Raw genomic sequence first — 18,176 nt, 5'->3', positions numbered from 1 at the left:
CATGACTCCTCACGCAAGCACAGTCATGGAGTACTTTTCAGTGATCAATCCTACAAGAAGCGATCGGGAGTTACAGGCTTGCGCCTTCATCCGTACCAGATGATGATGATGATGAACATGTCATGCATGTGGAATTACCATTGTTTAACATTATATGGTTCAGTCAAGTTAATTGGTCCTTATTGAGTTATTCAGTTATTGTCAAATCTGTAAAAATTGAAAATATTGTATAATCCAAATAAAAAACAAAAGAAATAGTGAGGGACATTGTCGATTCTCTCATTTGCATGTGACTAATTGTGCATAGCCAGAGAATCTATTTTTGAATTTGAGAAATATGTAATATAAACAAAACGGCAAAATCGTGGTTTCGGGAACTACTCGTCGATTTGTAATATATGTGCACTTGTGTACAAAGTGAATGGAGGTGGAAATAGGGAACCGTGCGTGTGACTGAATAAAGCGCTGCTGTATGAAGTGAACGGTGGTTCCCAATATCACGATAATGCTAACAAAACACTAAAATGTCATAACTTTCTTATTTTACATCCGATTTCGATGAAATTTTTATATGATCATTATGCTTGTCTGAATTTTCCGTTGTTGATTCAAATCAACATTTTTATGAGGTGGGCTTGACCTTTAATAAAAGAGGACTTGACCTTTAATAAAAAGTAGACTTAACCTTACATAAAAAGTAGACTTGACCTTTAGAATTAGAGTTTAATAAAAAGAGGATCGCTTATGAAGTAGGCCTAACAAAACACTAAACAGGTAATGAGTGTCACCCACTAATGCTGACACAGAACGAAATTAGGTGGGACCGAGCATATGAATACGTCTGATATTTTTTAATTATCACTCACCTGGACTCCTCCTCGAGTATGTAGACTGCATGGTGGGATATCTCACATATAGTGACTCAGAGTAATAGCGAATAATTTCAATAATCTTGCTCCAAAGGCAAAGAATTGTCACTATTCACAAAGCGACGTGGCGTTTTCTCATATGATACGGTCAGCCTGATCCTCGCACTCCCAGATTAAGTTGGGCTAATGTGTCGCATTCTGTGATTGGTCAAAACTTTGTGAAGTATTCATCATTGGCCAACCAATGTATGTCTAAGAAAATCGCACATGTATTTGGTTTAAAGGGCCGACGTACGTAAACAAACCATCCCGCTACTAACACGTGCAGTATTTCGTGAATTCATAGAACTTGTATTTGTAAATGTTGAACTAGAGTTTTTTCTACGTTTGCTGCAGATAGTTTCTACATTATGATGTCACAAGTGCCCATGCGAATTTCCAGATTCCTGCAAGCGCGACGTTTCAGAGAAATAACCTACAGAGCCAGAGGGAAAAAGACTAAAGCCAAACTAGTACGTCGTGGACTTGATTCTAACCCAGGGAACTCCGGCCCGCGCGGGCCGGAGCTCCCTGGGTTAGTCGTGGACTAGATCACATCTATGTCAAACTTGTAGATGTTTGATATTGATCTAGATGTATCATCTAACTTAGATCTGTTTGCTGTTGGAAATGTTGGATTAAAATTATAATAATCACAATAATTATCACCCAAATAATTAAAACAAGATTGGAAAAACTTGATTCGCAGAATTTCTTCTTTTGTGTGGGTTACTTTGAATTAAATTAAGGTAGGCCTTCTGATAGGATAATGCAGACTATACTTTTCCAACAAAAATGTAATGAAATAGAAAATTTTAGTATTTCCAATTTCACAACATGCACCAGGGCCAGTTTCTGTCAGACTTGCAACAATTCAGCCCAGATAATCTAGGCTGAATTGTTGCAAGTCTGATAGAAACTTGCTGAAAATAAATGTCTGGCAATAATATTCCCTTACCTCCTTGGAATTTTTTCATTATTTTTGTATTTTTGAGTAACTTGCAAATATGGATATGAATACCATTTGATATTAATGCACATTATACCATCTGTAAATCTACTTCAGTATATCACCTTATTTTGTTCTTTTGTGCAGTCATATGGAAAACATAAAAATGATCCAACGGAAGTTGCCCTGAAGCATTTCGACCAAAACTACCGACCGCTGTTTGGAGACGAATGGCCATCTATTCGCCTAGCCTTGCTGTCCATGCCCCATTCAGGAGCTCTCCTCAACAATTACAGCGAGGTGCAAGAGACATTGGATAGACTTCATTCGATAGGTGTAGAAGACTTTGTACAACCTCATGCAAGACACCTCAGGAAAGAAAGTGAAACTCGGTCTCACTCTCAGAGATTAAAAGGAGGGGTCAATGAGGTTACCTCAGAAAATGGAACAAAAGATGATGAAGAATCCCAAAGTGCGTCAGGAAGTACAAAATTAGATAGTGTCGCAGTAGCACAGAAGCTTCAGGAAAGGGAGATGATCATCAGGGCGAGAGAAGAAGATGGCTCAGAGGAGGGAGTGTTTGGACCTGGTGAACTTGAGAACAAAGAAGCAGGGCAGCTGACGAAACCTTGGTGGGATGGACGATATATTGTTGCTCCTGGTTACGAGCACAGGATGGACCTCCTGCAGCAGATGGAGTTGGAAGAGAGCGGTGACAGCGAGTTGATGTCGGAGCATTCTGGTGCTAACTCCATCAAAGTTGTGGAAGCCGAGCTCCAGATAAGTCCCCACTTGAGATGTTTCTTACACAAGTCATCTCCGGAGAGGTTGCCACAGGCGAAGAGGGGCAGGGAGTTACCGTATCTTCAGTATTACATCATGGATCCAGCTTCGGTTCTTCCTGTCTTGGCGATGGATCTTAGAAAAGATGATGTGGTCCTGGATCTTTGTGCCGGACCAGGCGGGAAAACTCTGGCTATTTTACAGTCAATGCTGATCAGTGAGTTTCATATCAGATCCCTTTTAAAAATTCTATTCCATAAATTTACAGGATCTAGGTATTTGGTATTTTAGAGATTCCATTAACATTGTTTACCATTTCTATAGAAAGGCTAATGGATTATGATTTTTGATATATCATGTATCACCACGCCCCCCCCCCCAAAAAAAAAAATATATAAGAAAGATAAAAATAAAAACCCAACAATAACTAAAAAAAACAACTTTGGGGTGGAGAAAGTTACAAAATCCATTGTATTAACAAGTCTTTCCTTTTGTATTCAACAAGGTACTGTCAAACTGACATATAAAGTCAGATACTTTGACCCATAGAAATAATTTATGGCCAAATATCTTTAATCGTCAAATGTGACTGTGAGACATAATAATTCCTGGATCCCTATATGCTGGCTTTATCTTCTTAATTCAATTCAATTCATTTATTTTCTCTTTCAATCTTTTTACATTTACAATGATATTTCAATATACATATTTACAAAATATAATATATAAATCATTTCTATAATACAATAATACTATGAGATCGAAAGAGAAGGAGACCAACTAAAAAGCAGAGCTTGTAGGGTGAAGGCCCCCTTTCATAAATACATTTTATGAATAAAAATAAGATAAAATAAAGAAATAAACAATACATATATATATATATATATACAATGAATAAAAAAATAAACAAAAATAGTTTTCCTTTGAAATTTTGTATTGAATTACATTGTATAATATCCTTTGAAAAAGAATTCCATAATTTTGGACCAGTAAAAACAAATGTCTTCTGTGCAAACGATGTTCTATTCAGAGGTAAATGAAAGGAACTCGCCTGGCGAGTGAAGTGCTTATGAATTGTATCATTTTTTACAAACATATTATTAAAAGGTAACGGTAATTGTTTATTAATAAACTTGTACATTAACTGTCCGAGTTGAAAAGAATATAAATCTTTAACCTTCAAGACTTTATTTTTCAAAAACAGAATATTTGTATGTGCCCTGAATTCTGCATGACTAATAATACGAATCACTCTTTTTTGTAATATAAAAAGTCTATTAATTTGAGAATTCGCTGCGTTACCCCATGCAACAACTCCGTAATTCAGATAAGGTAAAATTAACGTTGAATATAATGATAACAAAATATAATGGGGTAAGAAGTGACTTAATTTTCTAATGACACCAATATTGCGAGCAATGATTTTACAAATATTATCAATATGTGTTTTCCAAGAAAGTTTATCGCAATGATCAGTCCCAAAAATTTAGTAGATCACACTCTTTGAATAACAGTATCATTTAAAATTACATCTTTTGGTACAGTCGTAATCTTGTTGCTAAATAGCATGTAGCTAGTTTTTGCTAGGTTAAGAGTTTGTTAGCCGTTATCCAATTAGAAACATTTTTTAGTTCGTCATTGAATATTTGCGTCAATTGATCTGGGTCGGGGTGCGACAGAAATATATTAGAGTCATCAGGACAAAATGACTGAGAAAAAAAATGAATAAATAAAGACAAGATGGAAGTTGTCTTTGAAATTTCATATTTACGTGTATAAAAGGCAGTGTATGGTATTGTGAATTATTTCCAATAAAAATAGTGGAGGCTTGGAATACGTATTGGGGGCTCTTGATATTTTATTATATTTTCTACCAAGGTACCCTGACTACCAATGAAAAGGTATTATCTCGGAGGCGGCGTCTGCAAGAAGTACTTGGTCTTTGCTTACCCAGGAGCATAAGAAGTAGTGGAGCCATCCGCGTGTCTGGATTAGATGGATGTGAATGGGGCCAGATAGAACCAAATGCATATGACAAGGTATGTACTAACTAACTTCCAATTGTTTTTACCACACCCAAACGACTCCAATAACAAGTAACAGTAAATCAAACCAAGCTCATATCAGGGCCGGTTTCATGAAGACTTATGAATATAGTACATAACTTTGCTATTATTTCAAATGCCATGGAATCCTCGAGTGTGATTAGTGCTGAGCCGGGGGGGGGGGGGGGGTGTTGGGGTGTTTCACAAAGACTTTAGTATGACTTAGAGTCACACTTAAATACCGAGTTGTGTACGGTATGAAAGACTTGACCTCATTGGTCAGATCGTTTCATGAGGACGCGCACTACTGCGTATCTATCAGTAAGATCGCATGTTGCATATCACGTACGCGTCAGCATTTTAGTTTGCATTTTAGTCATACTTAAATTTTTGTGAAACACCCCCCTGGTTACCATTGTAGTTGTAACGTACTCTTTTTCATGAATTGTGCCCCAGAATTGTTTGATTGATCTGAGTGTGAATGGGGCCTGAGGTATCATTCAAAGCATAGTTTCCCTGATAAGTGGATTTATAAAAGCTTGTGCTGTGTTCATTAGCAGAAATCCCACTCGGCATCTTTCTGTGGTTTCCCCCGCATTCCCCAAAGTTTTGTGTATACATAAATAAGTGAGGTTGGGGAGGAAATGGTGCCGAGTGGAAATCCTGCTGAAAAGAACGCCCTAGACATTTGTTACAAGGAGTCTTAGTCGATGCTCACTTCTGTTGTCATATTCCTATTTGACTTGCATTCACATGATTTTGGATATAGTTTGAATAGGCCTGTTTCAATCCTGGATGTTCTTTCCTTGGGAACCTGGAAATGAGCTATTCCTGTAACCTGTACATTATGAAATAAACTACTTGAAATCTAGTTTGCATATGTTACCTGTTTCTTTGTCTGGCAAGCATTCATATCAAGAACAAACTACAGTAAAACTGATTATCATTGAAACACGAGTCGAAAGAGAAAGTAATGATTTATATCTTCAAAGAAAATGAATTGGACAAAATATTCTTTGCTTACATCCACTTCCTTTCTAATGTGAACATGTGTCTATACGCCATTTCTGCAGTAAATCCTTTTTCATAGATAGGTATGTGATTACAAGTAAATGTAGTATCATCTTTATGTATTTACAATGTTTATTTGCAGGTGTTAGTGGATGTACCTTGCTCTACAGACAGAGTATCTGCAACCCAACCAGACAATAATATTTTCAAAGTGAGTCGATCAAGAGAAAGATGGGACCTACCACAACTCCAAACAGATCTACTCTGGTAAGAAGTTATGGTTAGGGTTTAGCTTAATGGTCATTTAAAACTCTTATCTGGGGTCCCCAAAGCACCTGTCTTACAATTCATTGCAATTGAGCACTGAACTGCTTGCAGCAAGCTAACTTTGGTCCTGTCAATGTAAAATTACCTATCTAGGCCGGGGGGGCTCCGAGCCCCCCCAATGATTTGCGCAATATTTCCGCCGTACAAATTCTTTTGACCGAGCTGCTCGCGGACTTTTTACTTTCAAGTCTTAAAAACCAAACTTGTGACACCCAAGTACAGTTCCGAAATTAGGCAACATTTTGTAAGTGGTTTTTAGACCAGAAATTGCTCAGAAACGTGTTTCCATGTACAAATTCAATGCAAATTGTGTTTTCAACCCAAAATCATAAATGTATGATTTTTAGTTTTGCTGGTCTAAATGGATTAATTTTTTTATGCTGTTTATGATCTAAAAGGAGTCCCCGTCAAAGTTCACCAAAAACAATGAAAAACAAAAGGTTGGAAAAACAGAGATATACATAAGATATTGAAAAAACAATTCAATACATAAGAAATTGATCTGATATCATATTTTTTTTCACGTAAATTAATTTGCTGAGAACACCACAAAAAGTTTCTACACCAAAACTTAGAACATTTCGAGCTTTATTTAGGGAGTTCAGAGGAAAAAGTATGATTTTGCATACTAATTACGTATAATCAATAGCAATTTGCATGAACAAGTTAACATAGAATTTTGTAGATTACATCCCAGACAACCTGTGTGCCAATTTTCGGCGCGATTGACGGCTGAGATCCCCCCCCCCCCCGCCATATGATCTCCAAAATACCCCAGCCTAGATAGGGTTAATGTTGTCATAGTTGATTTTCCATTATTTTTAAGTAGAGCCTGACGGGCTCCATTTCTACAAAGTGTCGGATTGATTCAATTAAATTTCATATTGCAATTGATAATGTAGTATAGTGATTAAAATGTAGAGCAATTGAAATTAAAATTTGATATGAATCCAGGCAACTGTTTGTGTCACTGGGTCCAGGGCCCCATTGCATAAGTTACGCTAACTTTGTCTTTTGCCATCCATTGATATCTACCATGGTCACGCTGACCAGCAGTCAATCAAAATCAAGGATTCCATGCAAGTTACCATTGGATGGCAAAGTTACCATAATTGTAACTTTTATTCAACTGGGCCCAGGGGGGCGTTTCATCAATATTTTTGTCCGAGAAGTTGTCAGATCTGACAACTTTCCTGGATTCTGATTGGTTGAGAAGCACTGTTACTATAGTAACTGTCGGATAACATCGGACTTGTCGGATAAAACGTCTGACAAGTCCTTTCATGAAATGCTCCCCAGGACTCTTACAAAGCTTTCAGTTACAGTGGAACTACGGTACTAATGTCTGTTCCAAAACCGTAATGTCAGTTTTATAACTTTCTTTATGGAGCATTGTTTATTTTCCAACTAGTGCTCAATATCGGATTTAAAAAATTTTATTTCTGTGTTTTGGTTTATTTTCCACCCAGTGCCGGGCTTCAGGCAGTCAAACCCGGAGGAACGGTGGTGTATTCCACCTGCACCATGTCACCCCTTCAAAACGATGGAGTGATCCAGAGTACCATCACAAGATGTCGGGAGGAATTCAACATCGAAGCAACCGTGGCTGACCTTTCACCTCTAGCGAGAGCATACAATGATGTCTTCAGCTTCTTCTCGAACTGTCGCTATGGCCAGCTTGTCGTGCCCAGAATAACTGCCAATTATGGACCCATGTATTTCAGTCGATTGATCAGGACTCGATAGCAAATTTTCTGTGCCCAGAATAATTGCCAATTATGGACCCATGTATTTCAGTCGATTGATTAGGACTCGATAGCAAATTTTCACCCGAGACTCCAGAAAATGAATATTTGTGATAGTTGTGATAATAAGAGAAACAAAGCATGGGAAAGGAAATTTGAATGTCAATGTGATTTTTCCTACTGCATCTAGGATGTAATGCAACACCATCATTGTAAAATTTATGGGTTATAGGTCATTAATTGGGTGTGAACCAACTGCTGTGTGCTTCTAAGATATGGCATATTGGGAATAAACTTGTGTTTGACTTTAAATATCGAATGAGTATTGATTTTTTAGTTATAAAGTATGATCAAAACTTGCTATTCTCAGATAGAATAATATTCTATTTACTACAGTCATTCTTATGATGTCATCTATTAAAAAGGACGTTGATGTATGGTACCATTGCAACAACTGTACTGTACAACCCCTGCACATAAAATCCAATGCGACACAAATAATTAATATATTGCATTTTGTTGCATCAACTATATTGAAAGTTCAAACAAGTATTAAAGCATTATATTTCAAGTTCAGATTGATGTTAGGAATACAAAAATTATAATTCTGCTATACTGCATGCCTTGCTGTCCGAGTATTACAGTTCTCATCACAGCTAGACTACTGTCACTATGATTTTGAACCTAATCCCCTTTTCTTACTATAGGGAGGTTTGAAATAGACTTGGAATTTTGAAATTAGTGTTCATACCACTGTTTGGAACTTTGATCTTCAAGATTGGATAGGCAGGCATGCTTATATCAGATTTTCTGAAATTGACCACAAACGGATCGTGTAGTACGATTGTGCTTGGATTAAAATGATAAAAATAAACTTTTTTCCAATACACTCTTGTGGCACTCTACATATCTGCGGTAGGAAGATTCATTGAAGTTCACAGGACAATGTTTCTCGGGAAGAAATTGTAAGTCACAGAAACACATGTCACATTGCTAGTCATGAACTTAAATGAACTTAAATTTCAATGTAGACAAATCACAAGCCTTTTCAAATACTTGTTTAAGTCAACTTTAATTTAAATGAAAGCAAACATATGTATGAAAGTACACTTTAAACCTCATTGATTTTATAAAAATGTTTTCAGTAACATTTTTTTTATATGTAAAACTGAATGCAGTTCTCTCCTTTTCCTCCATTTGCTTGATTTTGTTTCCTTTTTTGGGTATAAATTGATTATTAAAAGTTTTGATATTACTGATTACCATTATTATTCTCAACCATAGATAAAGTGATTCTATTTGTTTTAAGTATTAGAAAATATGCAAAATGGTTTTTCTTCTAAAATCAGTTTGTAAATCAGTTACTGGCGTTAAATAGATGGTTTCTAATGGGAGCACACACTGATGGAATCCCTCAATAAAGACTTCCTGTCAAAATTACACAACTACAACTGTTTCCCTTGGTCTTGGTATGGAGATTTCATTGTGCAATGATGACAGAAGCTGGACGGCCTCGGTGCCTGCTTTGGCTTCTTTCGTCTGGACCAAGGTTTGACAGTTTCACCCTTTCTATCAAGCTTCTCCAGGATTACTATATGGTCTTTGTAGGCAGGTTTCATTGTACATTAATGAGAGGGAGTGAACCGTCCTGGACGCTGCCTCGGCTTCTATAGTCTGGACCAAGCTTTGACAGCTTCACCCTTTCTATCAAGCTTCTCCAGGATTGCTGTATGGTCTTTACAGGCAAGTTTCATTGTACAATGTTGAGAGGGAGTGGACCATCCTGGACGCTGCTTTGGCTACTTTTAGTCTGGACCAAGCTTTGACAGCTTCCAACTTTCTATCAAGCTTCTCCAGGATTACTTTAATTACTTTATGGTCTTTGTAGGCAGGTTTCATTGTACAATGATGAGAAGGAGTGGACCATCCCGGACAGACTCTGCTTTGGCTTCGTTTAGTCTGGACCAAGCTTTGACAGTTTTACTCTTCTATCAAGCTTCTCCAGGATTACTATATGGTCTTTGTAGGCAGATTTCATTGTACATTGATGAGAGGGAGTGGACCATCCAGATGCTGCTTTGGCTTCTTTTAGTCTGGATCAAGCTTTGCCAGTTTCACCCTTTCTATCAAGCTTCTCCAGGATTACTGCATGGGTTTTGTAAGCAGGTTTCATTGTACCATGATGAGAGGGAGTGGACTGTCCCAGATGCTGCTTTGGCTTCTTTTAGTCTGGACGAAGCTTTGACAGCTTCACCCTTTCTGTTTAGCTTCTCCAGGATTACTGCATGGGTCCTCAAGGAATCTGTATTGTCTGCATATGAGATAGGGATGAGAGAGGGGGAGTGAGAGAGATGAAGGGAAAGAGTGGATAAGAGAGAGGAACGAGATCGGGAGAGGTGTGTATGAGAGAGAAGAAAAAAAATAGAGTGAAAATATGAAATGGAGAAAGAAAGCAAGTAAGAGACCGGTAATCTATCAACAAATATCATCTAAGAGTTCAATAGGATGATATGCATTTATTATTGAAGTCCAGCAATATAAGTGTATCTCGTAATGCCTGAAACGAAAGCCAGTTCCTTTTTTGATGTCCATGGAAAGAGAATTCTGATATTTGATCATTTGTTTTACTGTGAGTCCATAAATATGAATTGCAAAACCCAGATAAGAGGCTGATTATAGGCATTGACTGAAATGACCCCATAGATTTCAGTGAAAGAGCCCCATTTTTTAGGATAAATATTGGAGCACTATTTTGTAAGAGGTGTAGTGGCCTAATGGATATATCTCTAGACTACAACCTTCAGGTTTCATTCCCACATCGGCACTAACATCATTTGGCAAGGCACCATTCAACATACTTGAACTTTGGCGAGGTAAATGGGTACTAAAATTCACTTCTTTTGAACAGCAAAAAATTTTTTATGGATTATAAGGGTTTGCATTCGCCACAAATGAGTTTCTTACTGAAATAGTCAAATATCTTTCCCACACTAAGAAGTGAAAGGTAAAAATGCTTTTAAAAATTGTTAAGGCTTCACACTGTACCCACAAATTAGCTTCTTACTAAAATCCAGGCCTACTATATGTACTGAAAAGTAAAAATGTTTGAAGGATTAATAAGACTTCAAACTAAAGCCACAAATGTTTCTTACTTTGACAGCTTTGGAGGCTTTGCAAGACGACTTTCATTGCATCATGTAGCTGATTCTGACTGATTAAAATTGATGCTTTGAGCTGATATGCAATCGATTTCAGGATTGATGAATGTGTTGACTGGTTATTCAATGAAGAGCTTCTTTTATTGTCTGGTATTCCATCAAAAGCTGTATGTTGGAAAAAAAACATTAATTTTACCACATGTTTGAAGAGAATGGATGTAAAAGCCCTTTATCTCAAGAATGCAAAGAAAAATAAAATTCAAGACAAATGAGAAAAACATTCTGGCATAGACGACTATGAAATCAGATTGATCTTCCCTTAAAACTGGTAATTGACATCAATTAAACTTTGCATTGTGTCTCCCCTACCTTTCTGCATTTTTTTTTATAAAAACCAATATAAATAGATATAAAAAGAAAAAAAAAAAAGAAATACACAATAAATTTCAAAAATAATAAAATACCTACAGTAGAAGGAAGCATTTTTTTAATAGCAATTTTGTTTATTCATGATTAGAATACTAACATTACAGTTTAAAAATAAATTTGTTTATTGCTTTGATTTGTGCATTACTTTGAATAATTAATGTAAAATAGAATAAATAGATTTAAAGCAATCTTACAGATTATGTCATTTTTACCATCATGCAAATTTTTTTCACAATCTCATAAATACATGGCCGAGATCTTTGGAATGTGGGAAAATAATTCCCCCACCCCCCCGACGGACATGACTAGAAATATCCCAACTATTCGCTTTGAATATGGATATGGGACAAAACAATTTTAAATAGACAGATTCTTGACTGCATGCAGATGACAGATCAGAAATTTATTACACACAAAACTTCTAGAATTACCAAATAATGATCTTTGCGACCTTTGACCTTCAACCACTTAACCCTAAATCAAATCAATGTCACTCCCATATGCATACATCAGCAAAGTTTAAGTTGATACCTCAACAGATGGACAGACCACCTTTGGAAGCATTAAACTGATGTGAAAAGTGGCAGGGGTTGATGACTCATCCATTTGAAGCAAAGGAAATTAAAAGATCACTGTCTTGGCCTTGGAAAGATAATAACTGAATGAAACTGATACATACACTATATGGGACAAGAAACAGCACAAACTCAATAAAACAGTACAGAGGTATAAAGAGAAATTCCTTTCCTAAACTAGTGAGCAATTAACAAGATGAAATATCAAAGATTTTTTTGTATCATGCACCAATTGATCACATCAACCGCGTTTTTTGGAGGGGTGGGGTACCATTTGCCATTATCATTACTGATAGTGATAACACGATAATTGACATTGATCAAGTTTTAGCAGACAGTAAAAATGTTTTACCTGAATCGATTCTTCTCCTCTTAGCCTTGCTGATATCATCTGTGCCCTCATTCTCCTCCATCCATTGGTCAACCTCGACTCCTGCTCTACTGGTCTGCAAAATTCCCAGAGCACAATCAACTTCTGTCATGGCCAGCTCGGCTTTATGTTCCTTGAAGAGGCAATGTGCTTGCAGAATCAGAGCATGTGCAGTGTAGGTTTCATCCTCTTCCTCCTCTCGTCTACCATTATCTGAGTTGCTACAGTCAATGTGGACCTGATTTTCAAGTGTTGTTGGGGAAGCCCCTGTGACAGCTGCGGCCTCATCTTGCTCCCGCTGCCTCTTCCTTCTGCCTACAGTGTCTCCAGAACCTCTTGGACCTTGCATGTCGGTCCCATGATGGCCAACACCGCTATGTCCAAGGGTGTGACCTCCACCGGAACCACTACTGCATTCAGGTATACTCTTATCCCTACCATCCCCACCTCCTTGGTCGCCTGGGTGTGCAGTCCTCTCTGCCTTGGAACGCTCTTCGGAAGACGGTGTTGCACATGGCACCAAGAAAGGGAACCTGCGGGACGGCCTCTTGGGTTCACCATCATCTATCGCAGAGGATGAATCTGGTATGCTGTCATGTTGGAGGATAGATGATTTGGACAACAGCTTGTCACACACCGCCAGTGCCTCCTGGGTCTTGCCTGCCTTCAGGAGGGCAGTGGCAGCATCCAAATAAATGGTTTTCAGAGGAGGCAGGAGTGAATTACCTCGGCTGCCTCTATCCTGAAAAGATAGATAAAACCATCCGTGATCAAATACATATCCACTCTCTTCCAGTAAAATTTTATATAGAATAAAATGTTCCCATAAAAATACTTTGCAAATGCACATTTTATGTGAATGAAAATTATTCTTCACTTGAGAGCGATTCCATAAAATATGTACAGCCGACATCTATAATGTGGAACCTTTATAAACTTATTTGACTCTCTTTACCACATGTAGCTCTTATATACAAATTTGTATTGCTCTCAGATGGTAATAACTTGGGCATTTCATGAACTGAAGAATGGAAAAATGAGCATCTGACATACAAAAAAAAAAATTCTTTTGGTAGAATTGGCGTCAAATTACTTAAAATTTCTCTAGCTTTCAAAATATTTGTCTTACGATTACCAAAAAAAGAAAACTCAAATTAAGATTGATCTCAATTATGTGCTTAACTAAGTTTGAGATCAATGTCAATTTGAGCTTCATTTGATTTAATCACAACTCTTTGTAAGAGTAGTAATAATACAGGGCATATGAGGGGTAAAGAAGGGCAGTACAAACTCCCCCCTTTTTTTTGCTTCTGAAATTTTCAATTAGGCAAATATCAACCTATCCTACTTTCATGGTCTAATGCTTTAGTTGATGACAACCACATTTTTTCAGGCTTGTATTGCAATGACTAATGTAGTTAATAATGAAACTGAAGAAACTTACAAAGGCCAGAGAGCTGCTTTCAAGTAGTACAACGTCAGAGAGCAAGGCCATAAACATATCAACAGCAATGTCAGTCCTGCAGAATTAGATACAAGATGAACAGCAATAACGGCAGTGATCCAAGTTCATCATGCTTGTTGGGGAGAGTTTCATGAAGCAAATAATCAGTGATTTTCATTGACTAAATTGCTGTCACCCAATCAGATGCAAGGATTTCAGTAGCTTATAACAAATAGTCAGTGAAAATCACTGACAACTCGTTTCATGATATGCTCCCTCGATATTAGGCAGATCTCGATTGCAATACCATTTCTGTGATGTGGAGCCTTGCTGTTTTTTTATTTTATTATTTTGTGAAGACTATAGCAGCACACTAAATTATTAATATTTGTTTGCCATAAGCACCCAGTGTTATGATGTAACAATCATCCAGACTATGAAGCTCCGGAACATAACCTATAACAGTTGTGAGAAAAAATGTTTAGCATGGGGATCTCCTTGATCCATACGGGTAGGTTATTGTGCAATTCTGAGAACTCGATGTGTTACAACAAGATGAAAGACAGGATTAAGAACAACTCTTGTGACATTAACATACAGGAAATTAATACTGGATTGCGAGAAACCAAACACATAGTAATGCCTAAAAAATATTTGTTTGCCATAATGGAGGTAAAACAAAATGGGTCAGTCAGTTTTTTTTTTTTTTCTCCTTACCCATGTCATGGATGAACATTGAACTTGTCATTCACCAGTAAAAAAAAAAAATAATAATTCGGCAAACAATTAAAATCATGGTTGGGCAGCACTTTTTTTTTTTGGGGGGGGTCCTATTCAAATAAAAATATGATTTAGCAGATTTAGCAAAGGCTGGTCAGGTTATGGCAAACAACATTTTTTTTTTTTTGGGGGGGGGTGGTGCCTAATCCCATTGATGGGCCAGGGGCCATTTCATAAAGCTGTTTGTAAGTCAAGAGTGACTTTAAGAACGACTGGTGATCCTTTCTTGTGGTAAATGATATTCATCATTAAATTTTCATTGGTGATTATTTAGTGTGTTAGAAAGGTTCACCAGTCATTCTTAAAGTCGCTCTTTACTTATGAACAGCTTTATGAAACACCCTCCAGGCTACAAAATACTCACTGGTTAAGATCATGGCTACGCTTTGCCAGGACATAGACCCCAGTCCAGTAATCAAAGGATTGCATAGGGTGATCAGACCTTTCCTTTGTCCAAGAAACTGGAAGTAGCAGCACTGGTGGCCATGCAGGACTAGGACTGATAAAGGTATCATCTCCATTCTCATCTGCAGTCTGGTCTAACGCAAGGGCCTATAAAGATAACAGCAGTCTGGTTCTAACACAAGGGCCTATAATATATGTAACAGAGGACTGACTTACGTCTGTGTGACATTAAGCATCAGCAACCTTAGCGTGACGTCACTGCCCCGTGTTAAATCCTAGAGATCGGTCATCCATAGTGTACTCTATATCAGACATTTATCTCTTTTGAACTTACCTCCTTTCACAGATTTTCTTTAACTAATGAAAAATCACACCATCCATTGACTTTCATGCCTGAAAGGAGAGAAAATATACTGACCTTTACTAACAGACGGAGAGATTTCACTTCTGCATCTTCATCCCCCAGATCTCTATAGGTGACAGACAGGTTGAAGAGGGAGGGTGGTGGAATGATTGAACAGCTTGTAAGAGCTTTCCTGAACTGCTGCTGTGCCATATGAGGTTTGCCCTGATAGCAAGAGTGAGAGGAAGTATAAAATATTTTACACCATCACAGTCTTACTTCGAGTCTATATACAGAGAATCTGAGTTTGGACTCGATCCTGGCAAGGGCATTCTGGCTGACTCACAAGTGGATGCGAGGGAGCTTCTCAAGTTTCTCCTCTGTATATAGACATGGCATTTGCTCGCTTTTCCATCCATCATCTACTGAGGCAGTCGACGTGAAAGGTCCTCTTGAATTTTTCGTTGGTATAGAGACAGCTGACAGATATTCAGGTGGTTTCCAGAGAGAATAATGCATTACAAAGATTCCACATGCTTTTTCAATTAAACCACTAAACACATAGCATGCCTTCCGATCATCTAGCGCACACTGCAAATGAACTGATACTTGACCCTAAATTCAAGACATCCACTTCAAATGAGTAATGGCCGGTATTTTTTTTCTACTGTATACATGCATTTGATTAAGATAAAATTCATGCTCATCTGGGTGACAACAATTCACCATCATGCTTGCTCATTCAATAGTTAACTAAATATCTAAATATCCAATGATAGAATCCCCCCCCAAAAAAATATTATGGAATATTAAATTGCCTAGAGCTTTTGGTCAGCCACTGGGCTTGATGGGATCAGATTAATTTCTACACTATTACATCACTGGGGTACACATGAGAAACAGGTTTTCTCCCTGGTAATGTAAGGTTGTAGACGCTAATCAGATTCCACTGACCGCAGTGGCTGAACAAATTTGATCAAGACTGTGGATACAGCAAAACTATGACTAGATTTCATGTACCAAGATTTAATTTTCCAAACTTAAAAAAGGTTCAAAACTATAAATGAGAATTATTCATCCTCATTTGGACAGGCGATGCCCCCCCCCCTTGCCAGTCCAACCTTGGATGAATAATTCCCTCCTATACTTTCTTAAATCCTGGTAAATGTCTATCTATTGATAATATTTGTTATCAGTGTTACATCACCAACAGGAAGACAGATCTCACCATTTGCCTAAGACAGCATCCCATAAGGTTGTATACTTGGACAGAGACACAATCTTTGGAGATAATCTCAGTCAGACGCTGACAGGCATCTAAGGCTTCAGTGAAGTTGCCATGGTGATATAGACAGAAGGCTGGAGAAGAGAGATGACATCCTTGTAAAATTTCGATCTTTTTTTTACTATGGTATTACTTGCGCTTGTACCCTAAATGGTTTGATTATTAATATGAAGAAAACAACAATACATATCACCATTTCATATTCTACATTAATTGAAATTCTCATGTATTTGAGATAATGGGCATACATCGGACAATGTTAATGGAATCAAAGGGCAAATCAAATTGCCCCCAGAATGTCACAAAAGTTCAAGTACATGTAAGTCTAAACTATCATACAGAGGCTGAAAACTCCTGGGGCAGGGCAAATTTCACCACAATTTGTCAAAATAACAAGTTGAAAGGGAGGGTAGAAAATAAGAGGGAAATGGTATAAATACAATTTTTTTGTTGGTCTCCTCTCCCTTTCACATCCTTCTCCCATCCTTCCTTACTCCTTTCGTATTAATTAATGGCCAAATCCATTCCAACAACAAATGAATATCAATAAAACAAATAAAAACACACATGATGCTTGTTTATTTCTCTATTTATCCAAATCGACTTCTTGTTGGAGTGGATTCAAACTTTCAGTGATTACATAAGACCATCAGAATTATTCAAAACCACAAAAAAGAACTTTTGAGGAGGAATCAACACCGACTTCTAGGCCCTATGAAGTGATCCAATCAAGAGGTCTGAATTAAATGATGTATAGACAGCTACATTTAACTGAACAAATTACTTTGATCTCTTTGGCCAGAATTCACAACATTGGTTTCAATTTACCATGGTACAATGCCACAGACTATGTATAATTTTTAAAATAATATTGTGCTTCATGTAAGTTTGAATTAAACCCCATTTTCCAAAAGAGCATATTTACATGTATATTTGGATATTTCTTATAATATACATGATGAAATATGTGTTATTATGTACACAAAATCTGCAGTCTATGGCAAGGTGGTGTGGTAGAATAGCACTATTGACATGACCTAGTCAATACAGACCTATTATATGTTTTATTCACCGAGCTCTATATTACTGGCGTGTCAGCTCAGTTGGTAGAACATCTGTCTCACAACTGGGAGGTTGGGAGTTCAAGCCCCAGTCGCGTCAGTCCAAAACATGCTAAAGATGGGAGTTGCTGCCACCCTGTTTGCTGTTCCATGATTCAAGGCATAGAGCTACGTCGATCTGGCACTGCACAATGGCTGCTTGGCCCGCGATCAATTAGGTGAAAATAATTTTCAGAGTATTTCTGTTTCAGATTTCATTTCGAACAATAAAATATGGATTTTCATTTTTTTCAACTGACCTCTTATATACTGGACTTGATCCTGTAGTTGATGCGGTATAGAATGTAGCTCTTTATTGATGATCTCAACACAGTTGACCCATTCTTTGGCTTGAACCAAAGAACATAATCTAAGGTAGCTTATAATCCCTCTGAACTGCATTCTGAAACCTGAAATAAAAAAACAATTTATGTTATGTTATATACAACATATGGACATTAATAATTACAATTATAAATATATTAATAATATTAATAATTACAATAATAATAATAATAA

General features: G+C 37.2%; 3 protein-coding genes across 3 annotated transcripts in view; 1 reads left to right on the top strand and 2 right to left on the bottom strand.

Annotated features, from left to right (window-relative positions):
* Positions 1 to 1,124, bottom strand: part of LOC121414017 (ubiquitin-conjugating enzyme E2 J1-like) — a 28,326-nt gene extending 27,202 nt beyond the window's left edge. The window contains exon 1 of the mRNA XM_041607057.1: positions 867 to 1,124. Within this exon, the coding sequence (XP_041462991.1) occupies positions 867 to 897 (31 nt within the window). The 5' untranslated portion in view covers positions 898 to 1,124. The remainder of the gene's footprint in view (positions 1 to 866) is intronic.
* A 96-nt stretch (positions 1,125 to 1,220) lies between these two features.
* Positions 1,221 to 8,837, top strand: LOC121414016 (5-methylcytosine rRNA methyltransferase NSUN4-like). The gene is made up of 5 exons (XM_041607056.1): positions 1,221 to 1,381; positions 2,005 to 2,857; positions 4,519 to 4,679; positions 5,839 to 5,963; positions 7,493 to 8,837. The coding sequence occupies exons 1-5, from the start codon at positions 1,280 to 1,282 to the stop codon at positions 7,767 to 7,769; spliced, it is 1,518 nt and encodes a 505-aa protein (XP_041462990.1). The 5' UTR covers positions 1,221 to 1,279; the 3' UTR covers positions 7,770 to 8,837.
* A 987-nt stretch (positions 8,838 to 9,824) lies between these two features.
* Positions 9,825 to 18,059, bottom strand: LOC121412978. Its single transcript, XM_041605740.1, has 8 exons — positions 17,918 to 18,059; positions 16,501 to 16,631; positions 15,348 to 15,497; positions 14,889 to 15,076; positions 13,745 to 13,820; positions 12,283 to 13,042; positions 10,921 to 11,091; positions 9,825 to 10,079 (listed from the first exon to the last, which is right to left on the bottom strand). Exons 1-8 carry the CDS (start codon positions 18,057 to 18,059, stop codon positions 9,895 to 9,897), a joined length of 1,803 nt encoding a protein of 600 aa, XP_041461674.1. The 3' UTR covers positions 9,825 to 9,894.
* Between the last annotated feature and the right edge of the window lie 117 nt (positions 18,060 to 18,176).

This window comes from Lytechinus variegatus, chromosome 4 (genome assembly GCF_018143015.1).
Source record: "Lytechinus variegatus isolate NC3 chromosome 4, Lvar_3.0, whole genome shotgun sequence".
NCBI lineage: Eukaryota > Metazoa > Echinodermata > Echinoidea > Temnopleuroida > Toxopneustidae > Lytechinus > Lytechinus variegatus.
This window is presented reverse-complemented; position numbering and strand designations above follow the sequence as displayed.

Coding starts and splice junctions, on each gene's coding strand:
- LOC121412978 (XM_041605740.1), bottom strand. CDS start 18,059: ATGCAGTTCAGAGGGATTATAAGCTACCTTAGATTATGTTCTTTGGTT. Junction 16,632..17,917: donor TCAAGTCCAGTATATAAGAG/GTCAGTTGAAAA, acceptor TCTCTTCTCCAG/CCTTCTGTCTATATCACCAT. Junction 13,821..14,888: donor CGTAGCCATGATCTTAACCA/GTGAGTATTTTG, acceptor CTAATTCTGCAG/GACTGACATTGCTGTTGATA.
- LOC121414016 (XM_041607056.1), top strand. CDS start 1,280: ATGATGTCACAAGTGCCCATGCGAATTTCCAGATTCCTGCAAGCGCGA. Junction 2,858..4,518: donor TTTACAGTCAATGCTGATCA/GTGAGTTTCATA, acceptor TTTTCTACCAAG/GTACCCTGACTACCAATGAA. Junction 4,680..5,838: donor AACCAAATGCATATGACAAG/GTATGTACTAAC, acceptor GTTTATTTGCAG/GTGTTAGTGGATGTACCTTG.